Here is a 21,833-nt window from a genome sequence, read left to right as displayed (position 1 = left end):
CACACACACACACACACACACACAGAGAGAACCAAATATCACTGTATAAAAGACTAAGAGTGCAGAGTAAGTCAGTCTTAGGAATTCCCAGTTCGTAATAAAAGTTGACAACTAAAGTGATAATATATGGCACTTTTTTTCAGCATGAGTAAGATTTCTTTCACCATTTTTCCTCCATGGTTTCACAAATGGAAGGGAGAGAGGAGCATCTTCCTTTAATTAATTAAAATTTTAACTTAAATTATTTAAGTTTATTCAAGAAAACGAAGGAAGCGAGAAAATAAGGAGATGTAAGTATACATACCTTGGAGTAAGTATTTCCTTATATTGGAGTTTCTCTAACTTAGCTGGGGCCACTAATGACATGGGAATCACAATGTTATCTATGTCATAGGAGCTCTCGCTTCTCAGCCTCCGTCGTGCAGTGTTCTGCAAGGGGGATCACAGCGGTGTTACCACAGTGTCTCGTTAGCTGCGATGCCGCCCTCCTCTCCTGAGGCCTACTCTACGTGTTTTATAACCATGTTGTGCTAGGCCTGACTATAAAATGTTAGGTAAAACAAGAAAGCTACCTATCTCCTGTAAAACAACATAAGCCCTTCTGGCAGGTATGCAGTGTACATTTCTGTGTGCATACCTATAAGCCTATTTTTAAGACCATAAAAAACATGAATGCCTTAAGTTGCAAAACGCTTACCAAAGGTTACCATAAAGCACCCTAAATGTCAAGAAAATGATCATTTAACAAACACACTTCCTTAGTAGGAAGGACTATGAAAATATTTGGTGTGACATTTAGTAAAGATCATTTTTATACTCTTCATTTATGTGTTCCTGGTCCCTGAGCTTTACAGTTTTTTCTAAACCCTTTTACCTTTTAACCTCTTTTCTCTGACCAGATGACAAAATAGTAAGAACAACACGAGTGCTGGATTCTTGTTAAGCTTCCTGGTAAGGAGTAGGAATGGTTATGGTAGTTTTTCACACAGGGAAAAAAAAGAAAGCCATAATCAAGGACTACTGAGTTATTAGCTCACTAGTAAAAAAAGTTTAATCAGATTTATTGTTACCTAGTAAGATACTACTAAATAAGCCGATATGTGCTAGTAAAGTAAGGCTGTTTATAGATTTTGCGAGTTTTTTTATCAGTCAGTTTTAAATCTATAAAGCAATTTTAGAGTTCAGTATGCAAGAAAACCTACTTGTGATGATGAATTCTGGGTTCTTGATATAACATTGACATTAGTAACAGCAGTAAAATTGCTATGGGATCCTGGTTCTGTGCGTTGAAAAGCAAATTCTTCAAATCTAGTTCTTTCTCCTGCCATGGAAAGAACCGTTGAGAATGTCATACATTAAACAGGACTGACAGGTATTAAAGTTACTTTCCTACTTAGGTAACATGATTCCCTATCTGTTTAATTTTTTTCTTTTTAAAATTTATGTATCAAAAAATTAAGGAAATGAAAAAAATCTTACCCACATTTCTGTCACAATTATTTCCATTTTCAGGGGTCCTGGCAAGTTTTATCCAGTACATCTCATCCCTTCTCTTTACTCCGTTCATGTTTTCTGTAATGCCTGTTATTTTGATGTTAACCTCCAAAGACTTAATCCCCTTAGTTTTCTCTACTTTCTCATTTTCTTATATCTTTGACTTTTTGTTCTAATTTCTGGGAGATTTCCTTAACTTGATCTTCTGACCCATTCTACTTGAGACTTTTTCTACTAAGTCACTGGTCTGTCACTCATTTATACTATCCTATTCTTATTTCATGGATGGAATTTCTCTTTTTCTCTCAAGATCTTGATTAGAACTTTGCTACTATTCTTGGTATTTTCTGTGTTTCTTCCATGTTTCCTTTTCCCATTTGTTTTGATTCCCTGTTTATGAATATGTATTTATTCACTTATTTACCACCCTTATTTTACTTCTGGTGTTAAAAAGTATTTTCCTATGTAGTGTAAAGTCTAATACCCAGTCCATATTTACATTTCTCTAGTTCTTAAAAAATGTCCTTTATGGTTAGTACTTTCTTCAAATCAGGATCCATATACTGAAACTGGTGATTGTCTTTTAGGTTTCCTGCAATCTGGAAGTTTGTTTTTCATGACATATGTTAAGGTGTTCTGCACTCTAGGGAGTTATCTAGTTACTTCTTTGTAGTATAGGATCTTGTTCTCTTTCTGTATTTCCATCAAACTTGAAGTTAGGTCAAGTCAAGTGAAACATTTTATATCTTAGGTAATGTGAATTTCATAATGGATCTTATTAAGAGATACAAGTTTTCCTGTGTGTTGATAGACAATCCTCAACTTACAATGGTTCAACTTAGGATTTTTCAATTTTATGATGGCCCAAAAGTGACAGGCATTTAGTAGAAATCATACCTTGAGTTTTGGCCTTTTTCTGGGCTAGCAGTATGCAGTAGGATACTCATGTTGGGCAGCAGCAACAAGCCACAGCTCCCAGTCAACCATGTGATCACAAAGATAAACAATCGATACACTTAACAACCATTTTCTACCCATACAACCATTCTATACTGTTTCAGTACAGTATTCAATAAATTACATGAGACATTCAACACTATTTTAAAATAGGCTTTGTGTTAGATGATTTTGCCCAACTTACGTTAATATAAGTGTTCCCAGTACATTTAAGGCTAAGCTGTGGTGTTTGGTAGGTTAGCGTATTAAATACTTTTTTGACTCAAGATTACCATGGGTTTATTGGGATGTCACCCTGTCATAAGTCAAAAGAGGAAGATCTGTGTGTGTATGTAAGTTCTTCAAAAGCTAAGGTGACTCCTGGTTGTCTTTAAGATTGAGGTACTAAAAAGCACAATGATATCTCTGGTTGTGGCTAGGCATTTAATTTCGTGCCACACTAGCTCATCAGGTAGTGATTATCAGGTAGTGACTTGGGCTGATATGGTGGCATTTCTAGAGATAGTAGTGATAAACATGTTAAATCCATTAAGTATAATTACAGTCCAGTACATCTTGAATGCAATTTCTAAATTATTGGGTATACTGACATACTACATCTGGGGAATATTTGACTAATGTATATAGTGTTCTGTCCACTGGAACAATGAACAAGAACCAAAACATAAATAATTTGCCATTTAAAATGTATATTTTCTGGTAAGTTTTTTAATCGTTATTTGCAGTAACTCTGGAAACCGATAGTCCTAAATCCCCACAACAAACCCCATTTTGTATTACTAGAAGAGTTCTGATTTCAAAGATGTCTACTGATCATCTTGGAACTGTAAGTTCCTAAGGGAAATTGAACTAGTTGGTTGAGTTATGTTAGGTGAATCTCATCCAATTTCTCAAAATTCTAAGGAAGCTTCACTGAACTGACACCTCCACGTAAGTACCAGAAATGGCTGTAAGGCACCTCTGTACTGACATATTTTGAGTCCAGAACACAGCGTTGGCTTAAGTTCTGTCCAGGAGGACAGTCCATAGAAGATAACTCTAGTTAGGGAATATAGGAAGGAAATCCTTAATTGCCCTCAAGTGGATGGATGCCCAGTCCACACAGTCCTGAATTGACTACGTGAATATGCTGTTTAACATTCATAGGACCATGGATATTTTGTGTAATAGGGACTATTCTGGATTATAAGTTTCCATGAAGCAGAGGTTCTTTGAAGATCATTTTCAGTTTTTAGTTTCAATTTATTACTAGTGCTCATATCCTCATTTTAACCTACCTAATGCTGTTTCACTCAAGTGTCTTTTCTTTCTTCCCTGGAACAGCTGTGCAGAAGATTCTGACCTTATTTGAGGCTTGCATGTAGGAGAATATCCATTTCTCCATTGATTCAGAGAAGTATTATGTACTAAAACAGAAAGGAAATGTGAAGTTTTCCTTAACACATAATGAACATGTTAATTTGTGTGTACTTACAACATTGTAGAACATTAATTCACCAGTTCAAAATTACATACAATGAGAGAAATACATATCAAAATGGAATGCTCCTAAACTGAAAATACCCCAATAAGATTCCTTAAAAACATCTTCAAGAAGTGCCCAATTTCCTATAGTTGCTCCATTACTTGAAGGGGATGAAAAGAAAAGGTTACCTGTTCTCAAAGTCTTCTCTAAATTACAAAATCTTAGGAAGTTGTTTCAGGTCTGTAAATCTTGGCTGAATATGATCTGAATCCCTAAGTTATAGCTCCCCACTCGCCCTTAAATCTGAAAGTAATTCATAGGATCAAGTAAGAGTCTACAAAATCACAATAGACAGGGACCTCTTGAGAGCAAGAACCAGATTTCATCAAACTGACAGTACCCAGCACCATTCTTACACTTTTTAAAAGCACTGAATTCTCTTAAACTTTTAGGTCACTTAGTATCTCTGTGCCTCAGTTGCCTCATCTGTAACACAGGGATAAGAGCAGCTATCATGGGCTTATGAAGATTAAATGAGTTATTAATCCCTGTAATAGTCATTAGAAGGATATCTGACATAAGTATTCAATAAATTAGTTTCATCATGATTATTGCCTATCTGAACCCCATATTTCCAGTACTGGCTTAGTAACCATATTGGCTTCTTTTTTGAAGGGTTTGGAGAAAAAAAAAGAAATGCAGGCTGAAGTGCCAATTTCTCACCAACACAGAGGGGGAAAAAAGGATGGTCTAACAATAACTGGGACTCTGACTTCAAGATGACAAAACACCCTAAAAATAATAGACAAAAGGTTTATACATAGACATATGCAAAGATCTGCACATATACATCCACAATCGCAAGCAATAAAAGGGAACTTGTAAGTAAAGCAGAATTTGTGAGGAATCTCTGAAAGACTGCTATCATAGGGAATTTGAAGAGCAAACACTGCAAAAGCACATGGGAAAGTGCTACCACAAAAATAGAATCATGAAAGGTGCTCTAGACCTGGAGGGAAGGGAAATGGTGCAGGACAATTACCTAGATGGTAATCTAGGTAATTACCTAGATGGATAGTTATCTGATAGGATGATTACACATGCCAACTCCTCAGCTACGCTCCTTGAGATTATCTGCCTTAATAGGTAACAATCTGAGTCTTGGGCAGAGAAATGGATGGGTAGAGAGAAAGCAATGCCCAAGCGCCTCACTTTGAAGTATGTCCTGCCCGTCCCTAACTGCTTCTGAAAATAGTACTGAGTGCAAATTTCTACCCTATCCATGAGAAAAGGATTTCATACATAACAGTGGCAGAACAGTCCTAATAGTGAATATCAACTTTAAAGTTGAGAACTCAAATCTCCAAAAATCTGAGTACCAACACCATAAAAAATGAAGTACAAATGAACCATCTCAAGAAACAGTGGATGGATTCACAGAATACAAATAACAAGTCTTTAAAACAACATTGCCGAAAGAAACAGGCAAAAGGTTCCTTTAGAGAGACCTCAGAATGGAAAATAAAATTGTTCATATTTAAAAACAACCATCACTAATTGGGCTAAGTAACAGAATGGACGTGGCTGAACATGACAATCAGTGGGTTGGCAGAGGAACTGTACAACTCAGAGTGGTGGAAAATATGGGGAGAGAAAAGGGCAAACCAAAATGGGGCAACAGAACAGAATGCGAGGTAATGTTGAAGAAATGATAGACAAAAATTTTTCCATAAGATCTCAAGAACTCATTTGAGTGTCAAGTGGGGGAAAAAATCTGAATCATACATCACAACAAAGATATCCTAAAAGTTACCAGAAAAGGGATAAAAGGATTACTGCAAAGTAATGAAGATCAAATTGACAAAGCAAAACTAGCTGCTGGAAAACAGAACAGTGACTTTAAGGAGCTCAGGGAGGTGTTGAGTGCCCAACTCAGTTTCAGCTCTGGTTGTGAGATCAGCGCAGTCTGCTTGGGACTCTCCCTTTCCCTTTGCCTCTCTTTCTCTCAAATCTTAAAAGAAAAAGAGCTCAGGGAAAATGGCAGAATTCTAAGATGGCCCCCAAGATTTCTTAACCACCCAAAAGAATGCAGAGAAAGATGTTAAATATAAATAGAAAACAAAATGAACTGGCAGTCATAATTCTAAATCCATTTCTAGAAAGGGGTAACTAGAATTGTGAGAGGTCTTAAAATATATAATATGCCTCATACATGCAGGTGTTCTAATAATGCCCTCTCTTTTGTTTTAATGGAAACATTTCTGGAGTATTTTAAAACAAATTCCAGTCAACTCACCCTTCTCTTCTAAAAGCAATTCACCACCTTTCCTGTTTTCTAAAAGCAAATACCTTTTTGAAGAAACTTCAACCTTCCCTAAGGTGGTACTTTTTACTGAATTTTACTTGAGTTTTCTTTATGCTTATTTTTCCTTAGTATCTTGTAAGGTTGCAACAGACTCTTGAAACAGTAGGAAATATATGACAACTCAAAATCAAACTACACATTCTCTTTACCTCCTTATAACCCTCTGAGTCTTTCAGTTCTTGCTCTCCAAAATCCTCTCCCGGATTCTATCCTAAAACACCCCTTGACATGGTATCTCTCCTATCTCCTGCCTTCCCTTTCTTCCCTTTCATTTATTCATTCAGTAACTTCAGAGAGAGCTAATTACACACCAGGCACTGTGTTAGACCCTGGGAACACTGGTGAGCAGTCATGATCCTTGCCGCTAATGGAGTTTATAGACATTATCTCAAAAACTGCAACCAACGTGTAACAGAAAAGAGAAGTACTATTTAGAGAAGTTAGTGGGAGTATATAACAGCTCTAGGAAAAGTACCCAGGCAAAGTGATAGATTTCAAAGATGAACAGAAATCGCTGATGCCAAGGGGAAGGAAGAGAGAATGGTATGTACAAAGGCCCAAAGCAACAGGGAGCCAGATAAATTTGACAATGGAACAGCAGTTAGTATAGAGTAAGGAAGTATAGTGAAAAAGAACCATGAACAGGCAGGAGTCATCCTAGGTAGGTAGGACTTTCGGGGTCTCCTATAATATTCTGTCAGACATTTTAAGGAATGGGGGTGGGGAACAGGTGTGACGTAGGCAGTTTTACATTTTCCAAAGATCACTAGCTACAGGGATTGGAGGGAAATAATTAATTGATTAGGCTATTTCAGCAGTCTAGATAAGGGATAATTAGATTGGCCTCTGAAAGTGGTAGAAATGAAGACAGGAGCATGTTTGAAACAAATGAGTCAGATCATACTGATAATGGGTTTAGATATGAGGACGTGTAGGTGGAGAAGCCTAAGCCCTAGCTTTTGGCTTGCTTGTGTGGGTTGTGGTGCCGCTGTTCCTCTCTCATCTGTCCACTCTAAAAAATAAACTTCATTTTGACATAATTTCAGACTAACAGAAAGTTTGCAATAGTAAAAAGAAGTCCCATATACCCTTTATTCAGATTCCACAAATACTAAGTTTATCTTACTTGCTTTATTTTTCTGAACTCCAGTGAGATTAAGTTGCTGACACAATGTCCCGGTAAATTTGTCAACATGTATTGTCTTACATAGCCACACAACTATCAAATTTAATACTATTAACTATGGACTGATTTAAATTTCACCAATTATTCCTATAATCTTTTTTTTAAAGGTTTTTATTTGACACAGAGATAGAGAGCACAAGTAGGCAGAGCAGCAGACAGAGGGAGAAGCAGACTCCCCACTGAGCAGAGAGCCCGATGTGGGACTCGATCCCAGGAGGCAGCCGCTTAACTGACTGAGCCACCCAGGCGCGCCGCCCACCCCCATAATGTTCTTTATAGGAAATTCTGTTCATTTTGCATTTAGTTGTCATGTGTCTAAAGTTTTCTTATATCTGAAATAGTTCCACTGTCTTGTCTTTCATGACTGCATATTTTGATGAGTACAGGCCCTTAATTGGCTTTGCCTGGTATTTCCTCAGAATTGGCAACTAATCATTTACTCTTCATCCCACTACAATTTGTCTTTGCCCTACTTGTTACCTGAAGTCAGCTGTGCATTCTTAAAATTCTTCTGGACAACAGAGGATAAATAAAAGCTCTGTGACAAAGCACACAAACATCCATCTACTTACCTTCACACAATTTACCCTATAATACCAGGCATTTTGTATATACTTGAATACATCACACTGTTTTATGTCTCCATGACAAATCACGTTTGTTTCCATTTTAAAATCAATATGGGCCAACAGCATTTGAACCACCTAGGACTTGTTAGAAATGCAGAATCAGACCCCATTCCAGACTTACTGAATCAGAAACTGCATTCTAACAACATCCCTCAAGTAGTTTGTTTGCACATAAAAGTTTGAGAAACAATGATTTGGAACACTTTACTCTTCTTCCTCTAAATTCCAATTAAGTATTTAAAGCCATACTTGGCATTACCATCTTTCTGGAGTTCCTCTTGCCCTCTCCCCATTATCCTGACCCCTCCCTTCCTCTTGCCTTCCCCTAGGCAAAGTTACACACTCCTTCTTCTTTTTAGAATATTTTTATCATATCTGTGCCCACATCATTTTAATAGTTATTTGTGTGTCTGCTTCCTCTTATTACATTATAATTTCTTTGATTCCCTGTGATTCACTTTTGACTCTTCAGTCTGCCTTGGTACAGAGTGAGTGATCAATAAATGTTGAACTCTAGTTTTATTTAATTCTACAGAAATAACTAACAACGAATAATAATGACCAGTATTTCAGACATGGTTACATAGGATGAAATCTAATTAATGCTTAATTATTTGGGTTGGGAGTGGTAGGGAAAGAAAATAAGGGAGGAGAGATTGGGATACAATAGAATATACTTCACTGATTTGCCTAATAATATGGCAGCATTCATCTCAAATATCTTCTGTTCCTAGCTCTCAATTCCCCCATTACTAGCATTATTGATAAGTTACTATTACTTCTGTGCCTAACACATTATTACACTGCTCTATCTTTTTTAAATTTCAGATAAATAACATTAGAAATAATATAATCACCTAATCTCACTTATCTAACAGCATATAATTTCATTTTTGTATATAATCACCTAATCTCACTTATCTAACAGCATATAATTTCATTTTTGTATATTCCTTTCAAACAAATGCATACATTTTATATTCACATTTCAAATGTAACTTCATTTAAATATATGTACAACTGTATTTTTCAAATTTGATTAATTCACTTGTTATTTTTTCAAATGGTTACCTAATATTCTTCTGGTTAGAGATAATATCATTTAACTATCCCCTAGCTGTTAGAGCTAGTTGTTATCATCATGATATTCCTATTAGGGTTACTCTTAAAACAGTCACCTTCATGCATGCATTTTTTTTTTTTAATTAGTCTCAGTATAAATTCCAAGGAGGCAAATTATATCATGAAAAAGTATTTGAACATAACCCTATATTTTCCTGTATTTCTTCAGTCTTTTTTCCCTAAGCATAGACAATAGCTCCTTGTCCTTAGTGCTTTCATTTTTTTAAAAAACTTTTTACTGTGGAAACATTTCAACAAACACAAATGAAGAAGAGAAGAATAATCTCCCCTACACCTATCATTCATTATCAACGATTACAAACTAGTGACCAACCTTGTTTCCTCTCTCTCCCCAACTTTTTTTTGCTAACCTATTTTAAAGCAAATCCCATCTACAGATATGTGAGCTTGAATTTCTAACAAACATAAAGAGTGTGTGTGTTTATGTAACCACATGCATTATTACATCTAACAAAGTTCATTAATATTCAACAGCCATGTGTGTTCAAATTTCATTATCTCAAAAATTGTGTGTATGTGTACAGCTGAGTTGTTCAAATCAGGATCCCCAAAAGACCCACACATTGCATTTGGTTGATAGAAGAATGAACATTTTTACATGGTTATAATCGTACCATACATAGAAGTAAAACATGTTTGTCCTTTTCTATTACTTGACATTCTTTGATGTTTCCATCCTTACATGAACTTTAAAGATATTTTTAAAAGTTGCATGTTCCACTGTGTTAACCATATCTCAATTATACTCTTTTAAGTTGTTTCCAGTTTTTCATTAACACAAATAATGGTAAAATGAATAGATTTGTAAATAAAGGTGGTTTTATATTAAGCATTAGGCTAGGTTACCAGAAATGGATTTACTGGGTCAAAATACACAGTTAACAGTTTAGTAAACATTTGCACAAGTAAATGGTTATTTTTCCTCAATGAGCTTATTTAAAGAATACCTAGTTTAAAGGCATTGTAATTAATTTCACAGTACTTCCCAAAAGGTCTGTATTCTTAATGCTCTCTAAAATATTTGAGGGTCCTCTTTTTACTACACACATCTTGCCAGAATTGATGATTGTAACATTTAAATGTCCTAATGTAATCAGAAAAAATAGTAAATATTTAGCAGAGTGTCTACACATAAGCACTCCATAAATGTTACTTATGATTATTATTTTCAATATCATCATTAAATACATGTTTTTTTTTTCTAATTCTTTTAAGACAGCACTTTTAACATTTAACTCTTTAATCCATCTGGAATGTATTTAAAATAAATTTAAGATGGATGAACATTAATGTGCTGTATGAGGTAGAGATCTTTTTTTTCCCCAAAAAGTCATTGTTTAATCCACTGATTTTAGAAGAAACTTAGTTGTTTAAAACATGGACTCTGAGCCAGACTGCTTGAACTTGAATCCTGACCCTATCACTACTCAAATGTGACTTTGGGAAAATCAGGCAAGGAAGAAAATCATAATACTCACTTTACAGGGTTGTACAGATTAAAGCAATCAACAAATATAAAGCCCTTCAACCAGTAGTGGCGTGTAAGGAATGCTTCATAAGAATTATTGTTATTATTTATTGATGAGGCCATCCTTCCCACACTGATAGGAAAAACCACCTTTTTATCATATAATGGACAGTTGGGTCCATCTCTAGGCTATTTAGCTTTCTTGATCTGACTTCCATCAACAACACAATAAAATAATGCTTATGGCTTTACAGTTTTGTTACCTGGCACCTCCTTCTTACTGATCTTTTTAAAAATTTTATTAGCTATTCAACATTTATTCTCTCAGATAAACTTGAGAATAACTTTGTTCCAAAAGAAAAGAATACTAGGATCCCTGGGTGGCTCAGTCGGTTAAGCATCTGCCTTTGGCTCAGGTCATGATCCCAGGGTCCTGGGATCGAGTCCCACATCGCTTCTCCCTCTGCCTGCCGCTCTTCCTGCCTGTACTGTCTCTCTAACAAATAAAATCTTAAAAAAAACCTCTATGATTCTAATTAAGAGTTACATTAAAAATTAAGCTGGGGAAAAATAACATCTTAAGTTCCAATACTGTCCTTTTTTTTTTTTTTTTTTTAAAGTGGGCTCCATGCTGGGCGTGGAGCCCAATGTGGGGCTTGAACTCATGACCCTGAGATCAAGACTTGAGCTGAGATCAAGAGCTGGACACTTGACTGAGCCACCCAGGCACCTCAGACAATATTGTCTTCTGATAGGAATAAGGTTATTTCTCTCTATAGGCACATATTCTTGTGTTCCTTAGTAAACTTTTTAAGTTTTCTTCATGTAGGTCCTTACTAAGTTTAATTAATCCTAGGTATTTTATATTTTCACTGTCAATGTGTATAATTCCTTTACATATTCTAACTGGTTATTACTGGTATTTATAAGGCTGCTGATTTTTATAAATTTATTTTAAAATCTGCTACTTTTTAGAACTCCAATTCTAACAGGCACTGAGTTGATTCTTGAGTTTTTGAGGTAGATGATTATTTCATCTACCTCATCTTTGTATGACTTTTTTGATACTAAGATTTTCACTTTGTAGACAGTCAAAACATGATGTTTTTCTTCTTGTGATTGTTTCCAAGCACAATGTCCCGCCCCCATAATACTCATAACTATTTCATTATAATTCTTCTATTTTTATTTTGTAATTTTAGTGTTTTAATTCTTCAAATTCTTGGAACCAACTAGAATTTATTCTGATACATGGTATGAAACAAGTATGTAAACAAAATTTCCCCCAAAAGACTAATAGTACTAACAATACTATTTATTGAATAGTTCTCCATGTTCTCATTGATTTACAATTCTTCCCTTATAAAGTATAAGCTATATAGTCTGCTTCATGGATTTACTTTCCTAAATGTATACACAAAATCTATGCTAGTAACTATTACAGATTTTTGTTATGTTTCCATATGTGGCTAGGATAGATTCTCTTAATACTTCTTCCAGCAGTTAGTTTTGTATTTTCCCATTTATTCTTCCCAATGGGCTTTACAATTATTTTGTTACGTTAACCAAATTCTTTTAGAACTTCAAGTTACATTGCATTAAACATATAAACCAATAGGAAGAATTGATATCCTTATTAATCCTATCATCTAGGAATCCTGTATTCTCCATGTGTATTTAGATTTCTTTTTATATTTATCAATATTTCGTAATTTTCATTCTATAAGTATCACCTTTCTTGTTAAGATCACTCCTGTGTATTTTCTACATGTGTGTGTTATGTGTGATTTGTAAAAAGTGAGTATTAAAAATTAAGGATTTACATCTTGTTCCTTTGTTAAATTTTATTCCCTTAGAAAGCAAAAACAGTATCTGAAAGATGTAAAAGGCATATAAAGTACAAGATTTGTAAATGACATACCAGGTGATGGAGCTATGACACAGTCTCCTATAAATTTATTTTCAGCAAGATCTCCTTTTATTTCAGTCCTTTTAAACAGTGTTTCAAAGTGAAAATGAAGAGGCACATCTGGAAAAATAAAGTAAAAAAAGTACTTTTAGTGAATATCATTTTTTATAGATTCTAATATTAAGATTGCTTTCTTTCTCTAAGTAGCACATAAGCTTAGAAAAATAAGCAAAAACTTGAAATGTTACAACTATCAGAAGTGGCAAAGTACTCTCTCCAAGCATACAGACAGCAGTATTTTGGAAATTACTGCTTATATGCACTAAATAAATAAAAACTCTAATGATGAATAAGTTTATAAACCAAAATAATAGATAAGATGATCAAAATTGTAAGTATTAGTAAGTACTATTCCCAGATAAAACAAACGTATCCAAAGGTCTTGAATAAAACATACAGCCAAACCTGGCTGAGTCTAAGTCCATTCCACCCCACCCCCACAAATTTTACATTTGAAATAATGAGGTTTCTGAAAGATATGTTTTAATTACTTGAGGGAAAACCATTATAATTCAGATGCTACCTTTGATGAAACCAAGTTTCATATTCCCTTAGTTTACTAATATTATGAATCACAAAATATACTTTTACAAAGATTAAAACACATTTACAGACTAGCTCTCTTCCTTTAAATAGAGACTGAGATGTCAATTCACTATATTTATATTCTATATTCTCACAACCAAAAGAGGAGCTAAATAATAAAGTAGATGTGTTTCACATTTATTAAAGTTTTTTCCTCAAGATGCAAAAACAAAACCATCTTCAAAAGTATTTAATAGAGACACCTAAACTTCTCCCTAAGAAACAAAGAAGTATTTTAAAAGTAGTTGGTGTATTGAAAGTTTTGCTACTGAAAAAAACTAATTATGAACACACAAATCAGAACAGACCCAGAACAGGTCTGGATTTTAAACAAAGAAGTATCTCTCCCTCAAATGATATATTTTAATTCAGATCCATACTCAAGTGTGGAAAAATACACTTAAAAAAAAAAAAGGTTCATGAGTTTCAACATGGAGTCTATCCCAAAGGGACAGAACAGAGGTAGGAAAGATTTCAGTCCTAACACTATATACTATGATCATACAAAAACTATAAAATGAAATTAAGATTACAAATTAAATATGTTATTTAAGCATTTCAGGAATCCAGTATTTTCCAACTGCCAAAACTTTTATAAGTTTATTTCTCCAAAGAAATATCACTTACTTTTATAAAGAAAATATCACCTATTCTACCACTGTTCCTCATGAGTTGTGAGAAAACATGATGTAACTAGGGAAGGCCCTTGTTCCACCCATATACCTTCCTTAGTACCCACACCTTTGGGCTTTTATAAGAATATTTCATAACAGTTTAATACACTTATTAGTTTACATTTCAGCTGTCTTAAATTAGAATACAAGTACTTTGAGGGTTTATTTGTATTTATACTCTTAGTACCTAGTAAATAGTAGGTACTCAGATTTTTATTAAATGAATGCAAGAAGACATGAAAAACCTGATTAATAGGTGGGGAAGTTAATCTTAACTTATTGGAAGGGACATAAGAGGATTAAATGAAGGATAATTAATGCCAGCTCTCAGGGTTATATCAGAGACAAAATGTAGCAGGAGAAAACAGAAAGGCAGTGAAGAGTAAAGGTTAGGAGTGTGGCTCTGGAGTATGACTACCTCATATCAAATCTTGCCTCCATCATTTACTAGCTGTATAATCTTAGAACAGTAAGCTTCAGTTTTCTTGTATGTAAGATAAAGAGGAAACTGGAAGAATTAAACAAGAAAATGTAATGTGCTTACAGGTATGCTAAGCCCAAATGTTAGCTGCATTACCATTGTTATATTTATTATTGTTTCTTTCTATTATTAAGCTTTCCTCAAAGATGGGAACATAGTTCCTGCCAGGAGCTTAATTCTTTTTCTTTTTCTTTTTTAAGATTTTACTTATTTATTTGACAGAGGCACAGTGAGAGAAGGAACACAAGCAGGGGGAGTGGGAGAGGGAGAAGCAGGCCTCCCGCCGAGCAGGGAGCCTGATGCAGGGCTCGATCCCAGGACCCTGGGACCATGACCTGAGCCAAAGGCAGATGCTTAACAGCTGAGCCACCCAGGCGCCCCCAGGAACTTAATTCTAAGTATGGTGTAGCTAAGAAACCACTCGAAAATTGGTAAGAAAACAAAGATTCAGGATTCAGGGCAAGAATAAGTACAGAAAATAGTGCTTTACAAAGAGGAGCAGTCCCTGGATGATAAAAACCAAAAGCTGAAAAGGAAACAAAAGCCCATTTGAGATGTCTTCCCTTAAAGAGAAGAACCTGAGATAACCAGTGTGAAGACTGTTTCCTTTTTTACCCTAATATTTACTTCAGTTCAATACAGAAACAACTGGAGGGGTGCCTGGCTGGCTCAGAAAAGCATGCAACTCTTGATCTTGGGGTTGTGAGTTTGAGCCCCCCATTGGGCATAGAGATTACTAAAAACAAACAAACAAACAAAAAAACCCCAAAACTTAAAAAAAAAAAAAGAAAGAAACAACAGGAACGGTTCCAACAAAAACCAAGAACTAGAAACTTAAAGGGATGTGGGGCTATGCGTGCCTCATTCACTCAGTTACAGATTATAGATTTTCTTGAGGTTCAAAAGTTGACTATACCTAAAGATGGGCAATTTCTTATCCCAAAGAAAGGCAATTTCTTATCCCAAAGAAACTCAATGCTGATTTTAAACAGAGGAATATTATATAGCAGAGAAAACTCCATGCAAAACAACATATTAGGAAAGAAAACCCACTGAGAAACATTTCAATGGCATAGTCACTTTATCAATAAAATTCTAAATTTTAACACTGAAAAGATCAAAACGTAGTTATTTCCCAATATAACTCAAAATGGTTTCCAAGGAATTTAAGAATCAACTTGCAAAAGTAGAAGATTAACTCACAGGATTAATTCCTCTATGAAAACTGTTTAGTTCTAATATCCAGTGGCAAAATAATTGATAACATTTTTATTAGATTCCTTTTATCTATAGGATTAGACTTCACCACAGAATATACTGAGTTTACTTAGAAATTTTTTTATAAGTAGGCTTACCTGATGGCAATGATAGGACAGAATGGAAAGAAGAGTCCAATTCTGATACATGTTCTCTTAATATCTGAGATTTTGAATCGTGTTCACAGCTACTCCAAGTTGAAGCTGACTGCAAGCAAGGCATTTGTGTAGTATTTAAAAACGTTGTTTCTTTTGAAGGCAAAGTCTGCAAGGAAAAAAAAAGATTTCGTTTTTGCTTAAAAACTGAATCAGAGAGAATGTAACAGTTACAGAGTACAGTATCTGAATGACACTAGAAAGTCCTGGCTTAATAAATCACCTTAGAGAAAAAGCTTGAAAATGACAAAGGGTTTATGAGAGAAGTTATTAAAGGCCATAAATGTGATGAGATTTTACTAATCCCTTTTCAGTTTTTCAAAAGGAAGAGCAACGTCTGTGAAAATGGGTCTTTCCCTCGCCTTATGAAATCACCATAAAGAGAAATGAGTTTGAGGAACGTTGGGTTAAAAGAGAATAGCTACAACATCCCATAATGGTGAGAACTGTAAGAGCAGGTGCTATGTTAAGATTAAGAATTGTGCATACTGTTCTCCTCCTTGCAATCTGTTAGTCAGTGAATGAAACTTGAACCTCTGCCTTAAATTCCAATGTCAGATGATATCTACACTGGAATTACTGTGAAGTACTATGAGCATTGTACATGTTTACACTAAGTAAGATTTAACTTAATACATTAAAAAAGATATGTATAAAACACATACTATAAATGTTACATGAGTTTGTGTTTCTGAAAATAAAGACTCCAGGAATCTTAAGAAAACCATGTAGCTAAATCAAAAAAAGTTACGTTGCTACATTAAGAAATACATATTCTGTTTAAAAACTGGATTTTAAATTATTTTCTCTGGTTATAAAATTAGTATACAAAGAAAAGATCTATACAATAGATAAAATATTTTAAAAATTAATAGAGCTCATTTGTACTCCTTCCCTCCCCCCAACCTCTACCTCCTATAATAACATTTGGACTCATTTTTTTTAATGTAACTATTTAAAATGCTTATAACAACTGAGATCTTTAGATGCTATTTTTAAATGCTTTTATTTTATAAACTTACATTAGGTTTTGTCAACTGTCTTGAGTTTGAGTTTCCCAGCTAACCTCGGCATTTTCTGTGTTTCCACAGCACCTTAGGCATTATCTATCTATAACATAGCATTCACCTAGATTTCCTCTGGACTATTAGTTCCCTGAAGGTTGGGACTAGAATTTGCTCAATCCTGTATTCCCACAACCTGACATAGTCCCTGACGTATGGTTGAAACTTGAATGCTAACTGAATTTTATCTTATTTACTTTAATAAAAATTTAAGTGAATACAAATTCTCAAATGCATGTATGCCTGAGACTATTTCATTGGGGAAAAAATAGTTCCTGTTAACATATGCTAAAATTTATCATTTAGTGACTTTTGTTTACATTCCATTAGCCAAGCCCTAGGTCAAGATAGCTGCAAGGAGGGTTAGGAAATGCAGTCATTCTGGGAGATCAAGTAAACTGCTGAGTTTTTATAAAAAGATACCACATGTTTATACATGATTATAATAATGAGTCATTTCCAAGATTTATTCTAATGATGTTTTATGTATATACTTATGAGAACAGTTGCTGTTTCTTACCTTTACAAGATACACTGGGTTCTCTGGACTCACCCTAGAATTATTTGCCCTTTTATTATGTACTTCAGAAAGGTATAAAAAATATTTAAAATTACAAAGAAAAAAATGTGCTAACCTCCCTTTTCCATATATGGATAGAGCATAATGAATAAAAGGTGATAAAATCTGAATATTTACCATATAATTAGTTTTCTCTTGCAATTTTTCCAAATCCAGGAAACCCATGAGCCAATTTGAAACTATCCTAAATAATTATGGAGACAAGTGAGGGGCATCTAGGAAAGGCCTTTTTGTTCCCTGCAGAGAAAATGAAGCCTAGGAGGCTGAAAAGGAATGGATGGAAAAATAAGAGAAAGACCAGGAGATTCTTGCCAATAAAAATTCGTATGTCTAGAGGGTGTGAACAACAGTACCATATGCTGCATAAAATTCAAGCAAAATAAAGCTAAAAAATATCCACTAAACTTTTTAGCTCTAATAATGAAACATTCCATATATACAAAAGCATATAATTTATAGGGAACGCATAAAATTTTAAAAAGACAACTATACTCACCATCCTATTTCAAGAAACAGAACAATACCAATACCTTTATGCTTTCCCCTCCTACCCTAGCCACATGAGCCTATGGCAGAAATTGCTACTTTCCTCCCAATACCTGTGCTCTCTTTCTTTCTCTCTGTTCTAGAACTCCTAATTTTCAGCTAGGCACATTTCTCAAGCCTCCTTGGATCTAAAAATTACTATACAATGGATATGGTCTAGCCAGAAGACCATGAAGAGAAGTCTTCATGTACAACTTCCTTTTTAAGGTCACTTACTCCTCCATTCTTCCACATTACACTTGAAATGTAGCTCTGGTGATGAGCCATCATAACCATGTGGATGAGGAGCTCCAAAAAGAGGAGCCTGGCTCCTAGATAACCATGTAGAACGTAACTGTCATGCCTGGGATATTTTCAACCTGTTACAAGATAAATAAACTTGTATCTTGTTTATGTCACTATGTGGGTTTTCTGTCAAAAACCTGTATCTTAACTAACACAATGTGCCTCCTTAATCACATATTTTCTTTTATACTTCCAGCAGTAACTGCTATCCTGAATTTTATCATTTCCTTGATTTCCTTTATAGTTTTTCCACATGAATATATGTAATTCTACATAACTTTTAAAATCTGTATGCTTTAAAATGTATATAGACAGAATGCTGTTAAATGTATTTGCCTGCTGTATTACCCAACATTATGTACATGCAATTCATCATCCTCCTGTTTATAAATATCTGGACTGTTTCTCACTTTTTATTATTATGAACAATGCTAGTATGAGTATCTTGTCTCCTGGTACATGGGTGTAAGAATTTCTCTGGAGTATACTGCTAAAAATGGAATTGCTAGGTTAAAGAAACGCATGAACGCACACATTCAACTTCACTAGATGATACATTGTATTACAAAGTACTTGTAACTAAATTTACACTCCAATCAAGCCAACCTTGGCTCTCACTGCTTTAGATTCATGCCAACATGCAGACTGCCAGATTTTATTTTTGCAAATCTCAGAGCATACAAATATTATCTCATGGTTGAAACTTGCATTGTTCTGCTTACTATTTAAGTTGACCACCTTTTCATACCTAAAATTGGCCATTCACTTTTCCTTCTTTTGGGAAATACGTATTTTGATTTTTCTCTTGGAATGTCTTTTTCTTACTGATTTTTAAAGTTTTCTTTCCACATTCTAGAAAATTACAAATCCTCTGAGCTTCTCTTTTCACTTTCTTTCCAATGTCTTTTGATCAACAGATGTTAACTTAAATGTTTCCTTTACATATAGTTTGCACTTTGTATCTTTATGAGAAAGTCTTTCCCTACCCTGAAGTCAAAAGATATTCTTCCACCTTTTTTCCCCCCTAAAGTTTTAAGGTTTTGCCTTTTGTACTTAGGTCTTTACCTGAAATTGATTTTTTTGGTGCATGATGTGAAACCAATCTCAATCTAATTTTTTTTCTTATATGGATCATCTACTCACCAAATACCTTTCATTGAACATCCTCTTCCAATTGATCTACATGCTACCACATTCCATATATGTATGGGACTATTCCAGGAATCTCTAATATACCATTTGTGTCTATGCTAATAACCAATGCCTTAATTACTACATTATTTACATCTTGATATATGATATTCCAAGTTTCTCTACCTTGTTCCTCAGGGGTGTCTTGGCTATTACTGGCTTTTACTCTTCTGCATAAATTTTAGAAACAGCTTAATTTCCATCAAAAACCTGTAGAGCTTTTCTACACTGAAGTTTGTAAATCAATTGGGAGATTTTTGATTTTGATATCATAACTAAAGGTCACCCAATCCATGAATATAACATATCTCTTCATTTATTTAGGTCCTCTTTAATTTCAACAAAACTTTATAATTTTCTTCTTTAAAAGTCTTCACATATTTTGTTAGTTGTATTTTTTTTGGTACTTTAATATTTATTTTTTTCAATTGTAAAATGAATTTAAAAAATAAAATCGACTTTTATATTTTGAACATACCCCACAACTTTACTAAACTTTCTTACTCTAATATGTTTGTAGTTTCTTTTAGTTTTCTATTATTCAAACATATTATCCACAAATAATGACAGTTTAGTTTCTTTCATTCAATCCTAAAATTTTATTTTATCATTATTCATGGGGTTCCAACCATGCTAGATGGGCTCACCAGTTTAAGTAATGATTAGAAATGACCAAAGAAGATACTGTTTTGGTCCATATTATAAAGGAAATGCTTTTAATTTCTAAGAATTAAGAATGATATGGATTAAGAATAATTGTAGATTTCTTTAGGAGGGGGTCATACTCTTTATCAATATATTCATAGGCTGCCAAAGGTATTTTTTAAATATATTAATGTAGAATTTAATCATATTTTTTGTGAACCCGCTGAAATGATTACATGATTTTCCTTTTTAAGTTTAATAATGTGGTGAATTAATTATATTAACAAAGTTTTAAATGTCAAACCAACTTTGGATTCTTCTTGAAGAATCTTGCTGGAATTTATCAATTTCTTTTCAAAGAACCAGCAATTGGATTTGTTTACTTTCTACATTGTATATAAAATTTATTGTACATGTATGTTTGTTTTATACTTCATTGATTCCTATCTTGATTTCTTTGGGCTTAATCAGATTTATACATTCTTTTACTTTTTAGTGGTTTCCCTAGAGATTATAATGTACATTTTTAAGTTGTTTGCTTTTAGAGAATACAAATATTTCCTTTTACCATTTCCTGAAAACAGTGAGACATTAGAACACTTTAACTCCATTTACTCTCCTCTTTCTGTGTTACTGTTGTTGCCATTTTAATTCTACATATAGTCAAAACACTACAATATATTACTATTAGTATTACTGTCAAAATTTATATTACCCATATACTTATCCTTTCTGTTGTTGTTAGCTCCTTCCTATAATTCTGTTTCCAGCTGAGATCATGTTTCTTCTTCCTTTGCTATTATTATACTGTAGATTTGCTGTCAAATTCTCTCCACTTTTATTTATCTGAAACTTTTGTATATTCATTTTCAAAGGATTTTTTTGTGACTATAGAATTCTAGGTTTTTTGTTTTGTTTTGTTTTTTTCATTTTTTCTTTCAACATTTTAAGGATACCTTCATTTTTACCTGGCTTCCACTGTTTCTGGTTAGTAGTTAAGTCTTATTGTTGCCCTGATTTAAAAGTAATACGTCTTTTTTACCCTGACTTCTTTTAAAATTTTCTCTATGTTTTTCATTTTAGCAGGCTTGCCATAATATGTCTTTATGTAACTTCTAAATATTTGTTCTTTTTGAGGTTCACAGAACTTCTGGAATCTACAGGTTAATGTCTCTTTTTAGTTTAGGAAACACTCTATTATTGTTTGTTGAAATGTTACTTCCACCCTATTCTCTCTCTTTCTCTCCTAGACTCCAAGGACATATATGGTTAGATTTTTTTCACTGTCGCACACTTCTGTCTGTTGTGGTTTTTGTATTTTTAAAATTCTTTCTAATCCCTATGCTTCCACTTGGTATTTTATATTAATAAGTCTTTTAGTTTATTAATCCTGACTTCTGCTCTTATTTGTAATCTAATTTGTAGTTAAATTCATCTGGTGAGGTATTAATTTCACATGTTGTATTTTTCAGTTTGAAATGTTCATAGGAGTGTCTTTTTAAAAAGTAGACTCCAATTATCTGGTGAAACAGTCTATTTGTTTATTTTTTCTACTTGTTCTCTATTTTTTTAAACATATTAATCACAGTCATTTTAAAGTCCTTAGCAGCTAAATCCAGTATAAAAGGCCTAATCTGTTGTTATAAATTCTACGCAGACACTCTTTTTTCCATTTTTAGTCAGAGCCTAAGGCA

The 21,833-nt window shown here is 33.9% G+C and overlaps 1 protein-coding gene across 6 annotated transcripts in view; it reads right to left on the bottom strand.

The window, feature by feature from the left end:
• The window catches only part of KANSL1L (KAT8 regulatory NSL complex subunit 1 like), a 137,168-nt gene that overhangs the window by 7,033 nt on the left and 108,302 nt on the right, over nt 1-21,833 (bottom strand). For 5 of the 6 annotated variants that reach the window (XM_028112223.2, XM_028112226.2, XM_088021570.1 and 2 more), the window contains exons 7-11: nt 15,772-15,937; nt 12,629-12,736; nt 3,729-3,857; nt 1,203-1,321; nt 305-429 (exon numbers count right to left, since the gene is read on the bottom strand). In XM_028112223.2, coding sequence (XP_027968024.1) covers nt 305-429; nt 1,203-1,321; nt 3,729-3,857; nt 12,629-12,736; nt 15,772-15,937 — 647 coding nt within the window. The remainder of the gene's footprint in view (nt 1-304; nt 430-1,202; nt 1,322-3,728; nt 3,858-12,628; nt 12,737-15,771; nt 15,938-21,833) is intronic. The other variant, XM_028112227.2, reaches the window with a different exon arrangement.

The sequence above is a fragment of the Eumetopias jubatus genome, unplaced genomic scaffold (genome assembly GCF_037043125.1).
Source record: "Eumetopias jubatus isolate StellerSeaLion01/CBP00866 unplaced genomic scaffold, mEumJub1_p1.0 scaffold_3, whole genome shotgun sequence".
In the NCBI taxonomy this organism is placed as follows: Eukaryota; Metazoa; Chordata; class Mammalia; order Carnivora; family Otariidae; genus Eumetopias; species Eumetopias jubatus.
Note: the sequence above shows the minus strand (reverse complement) of the source record. Positions and strands in the feature narration are given on the sequence as shown.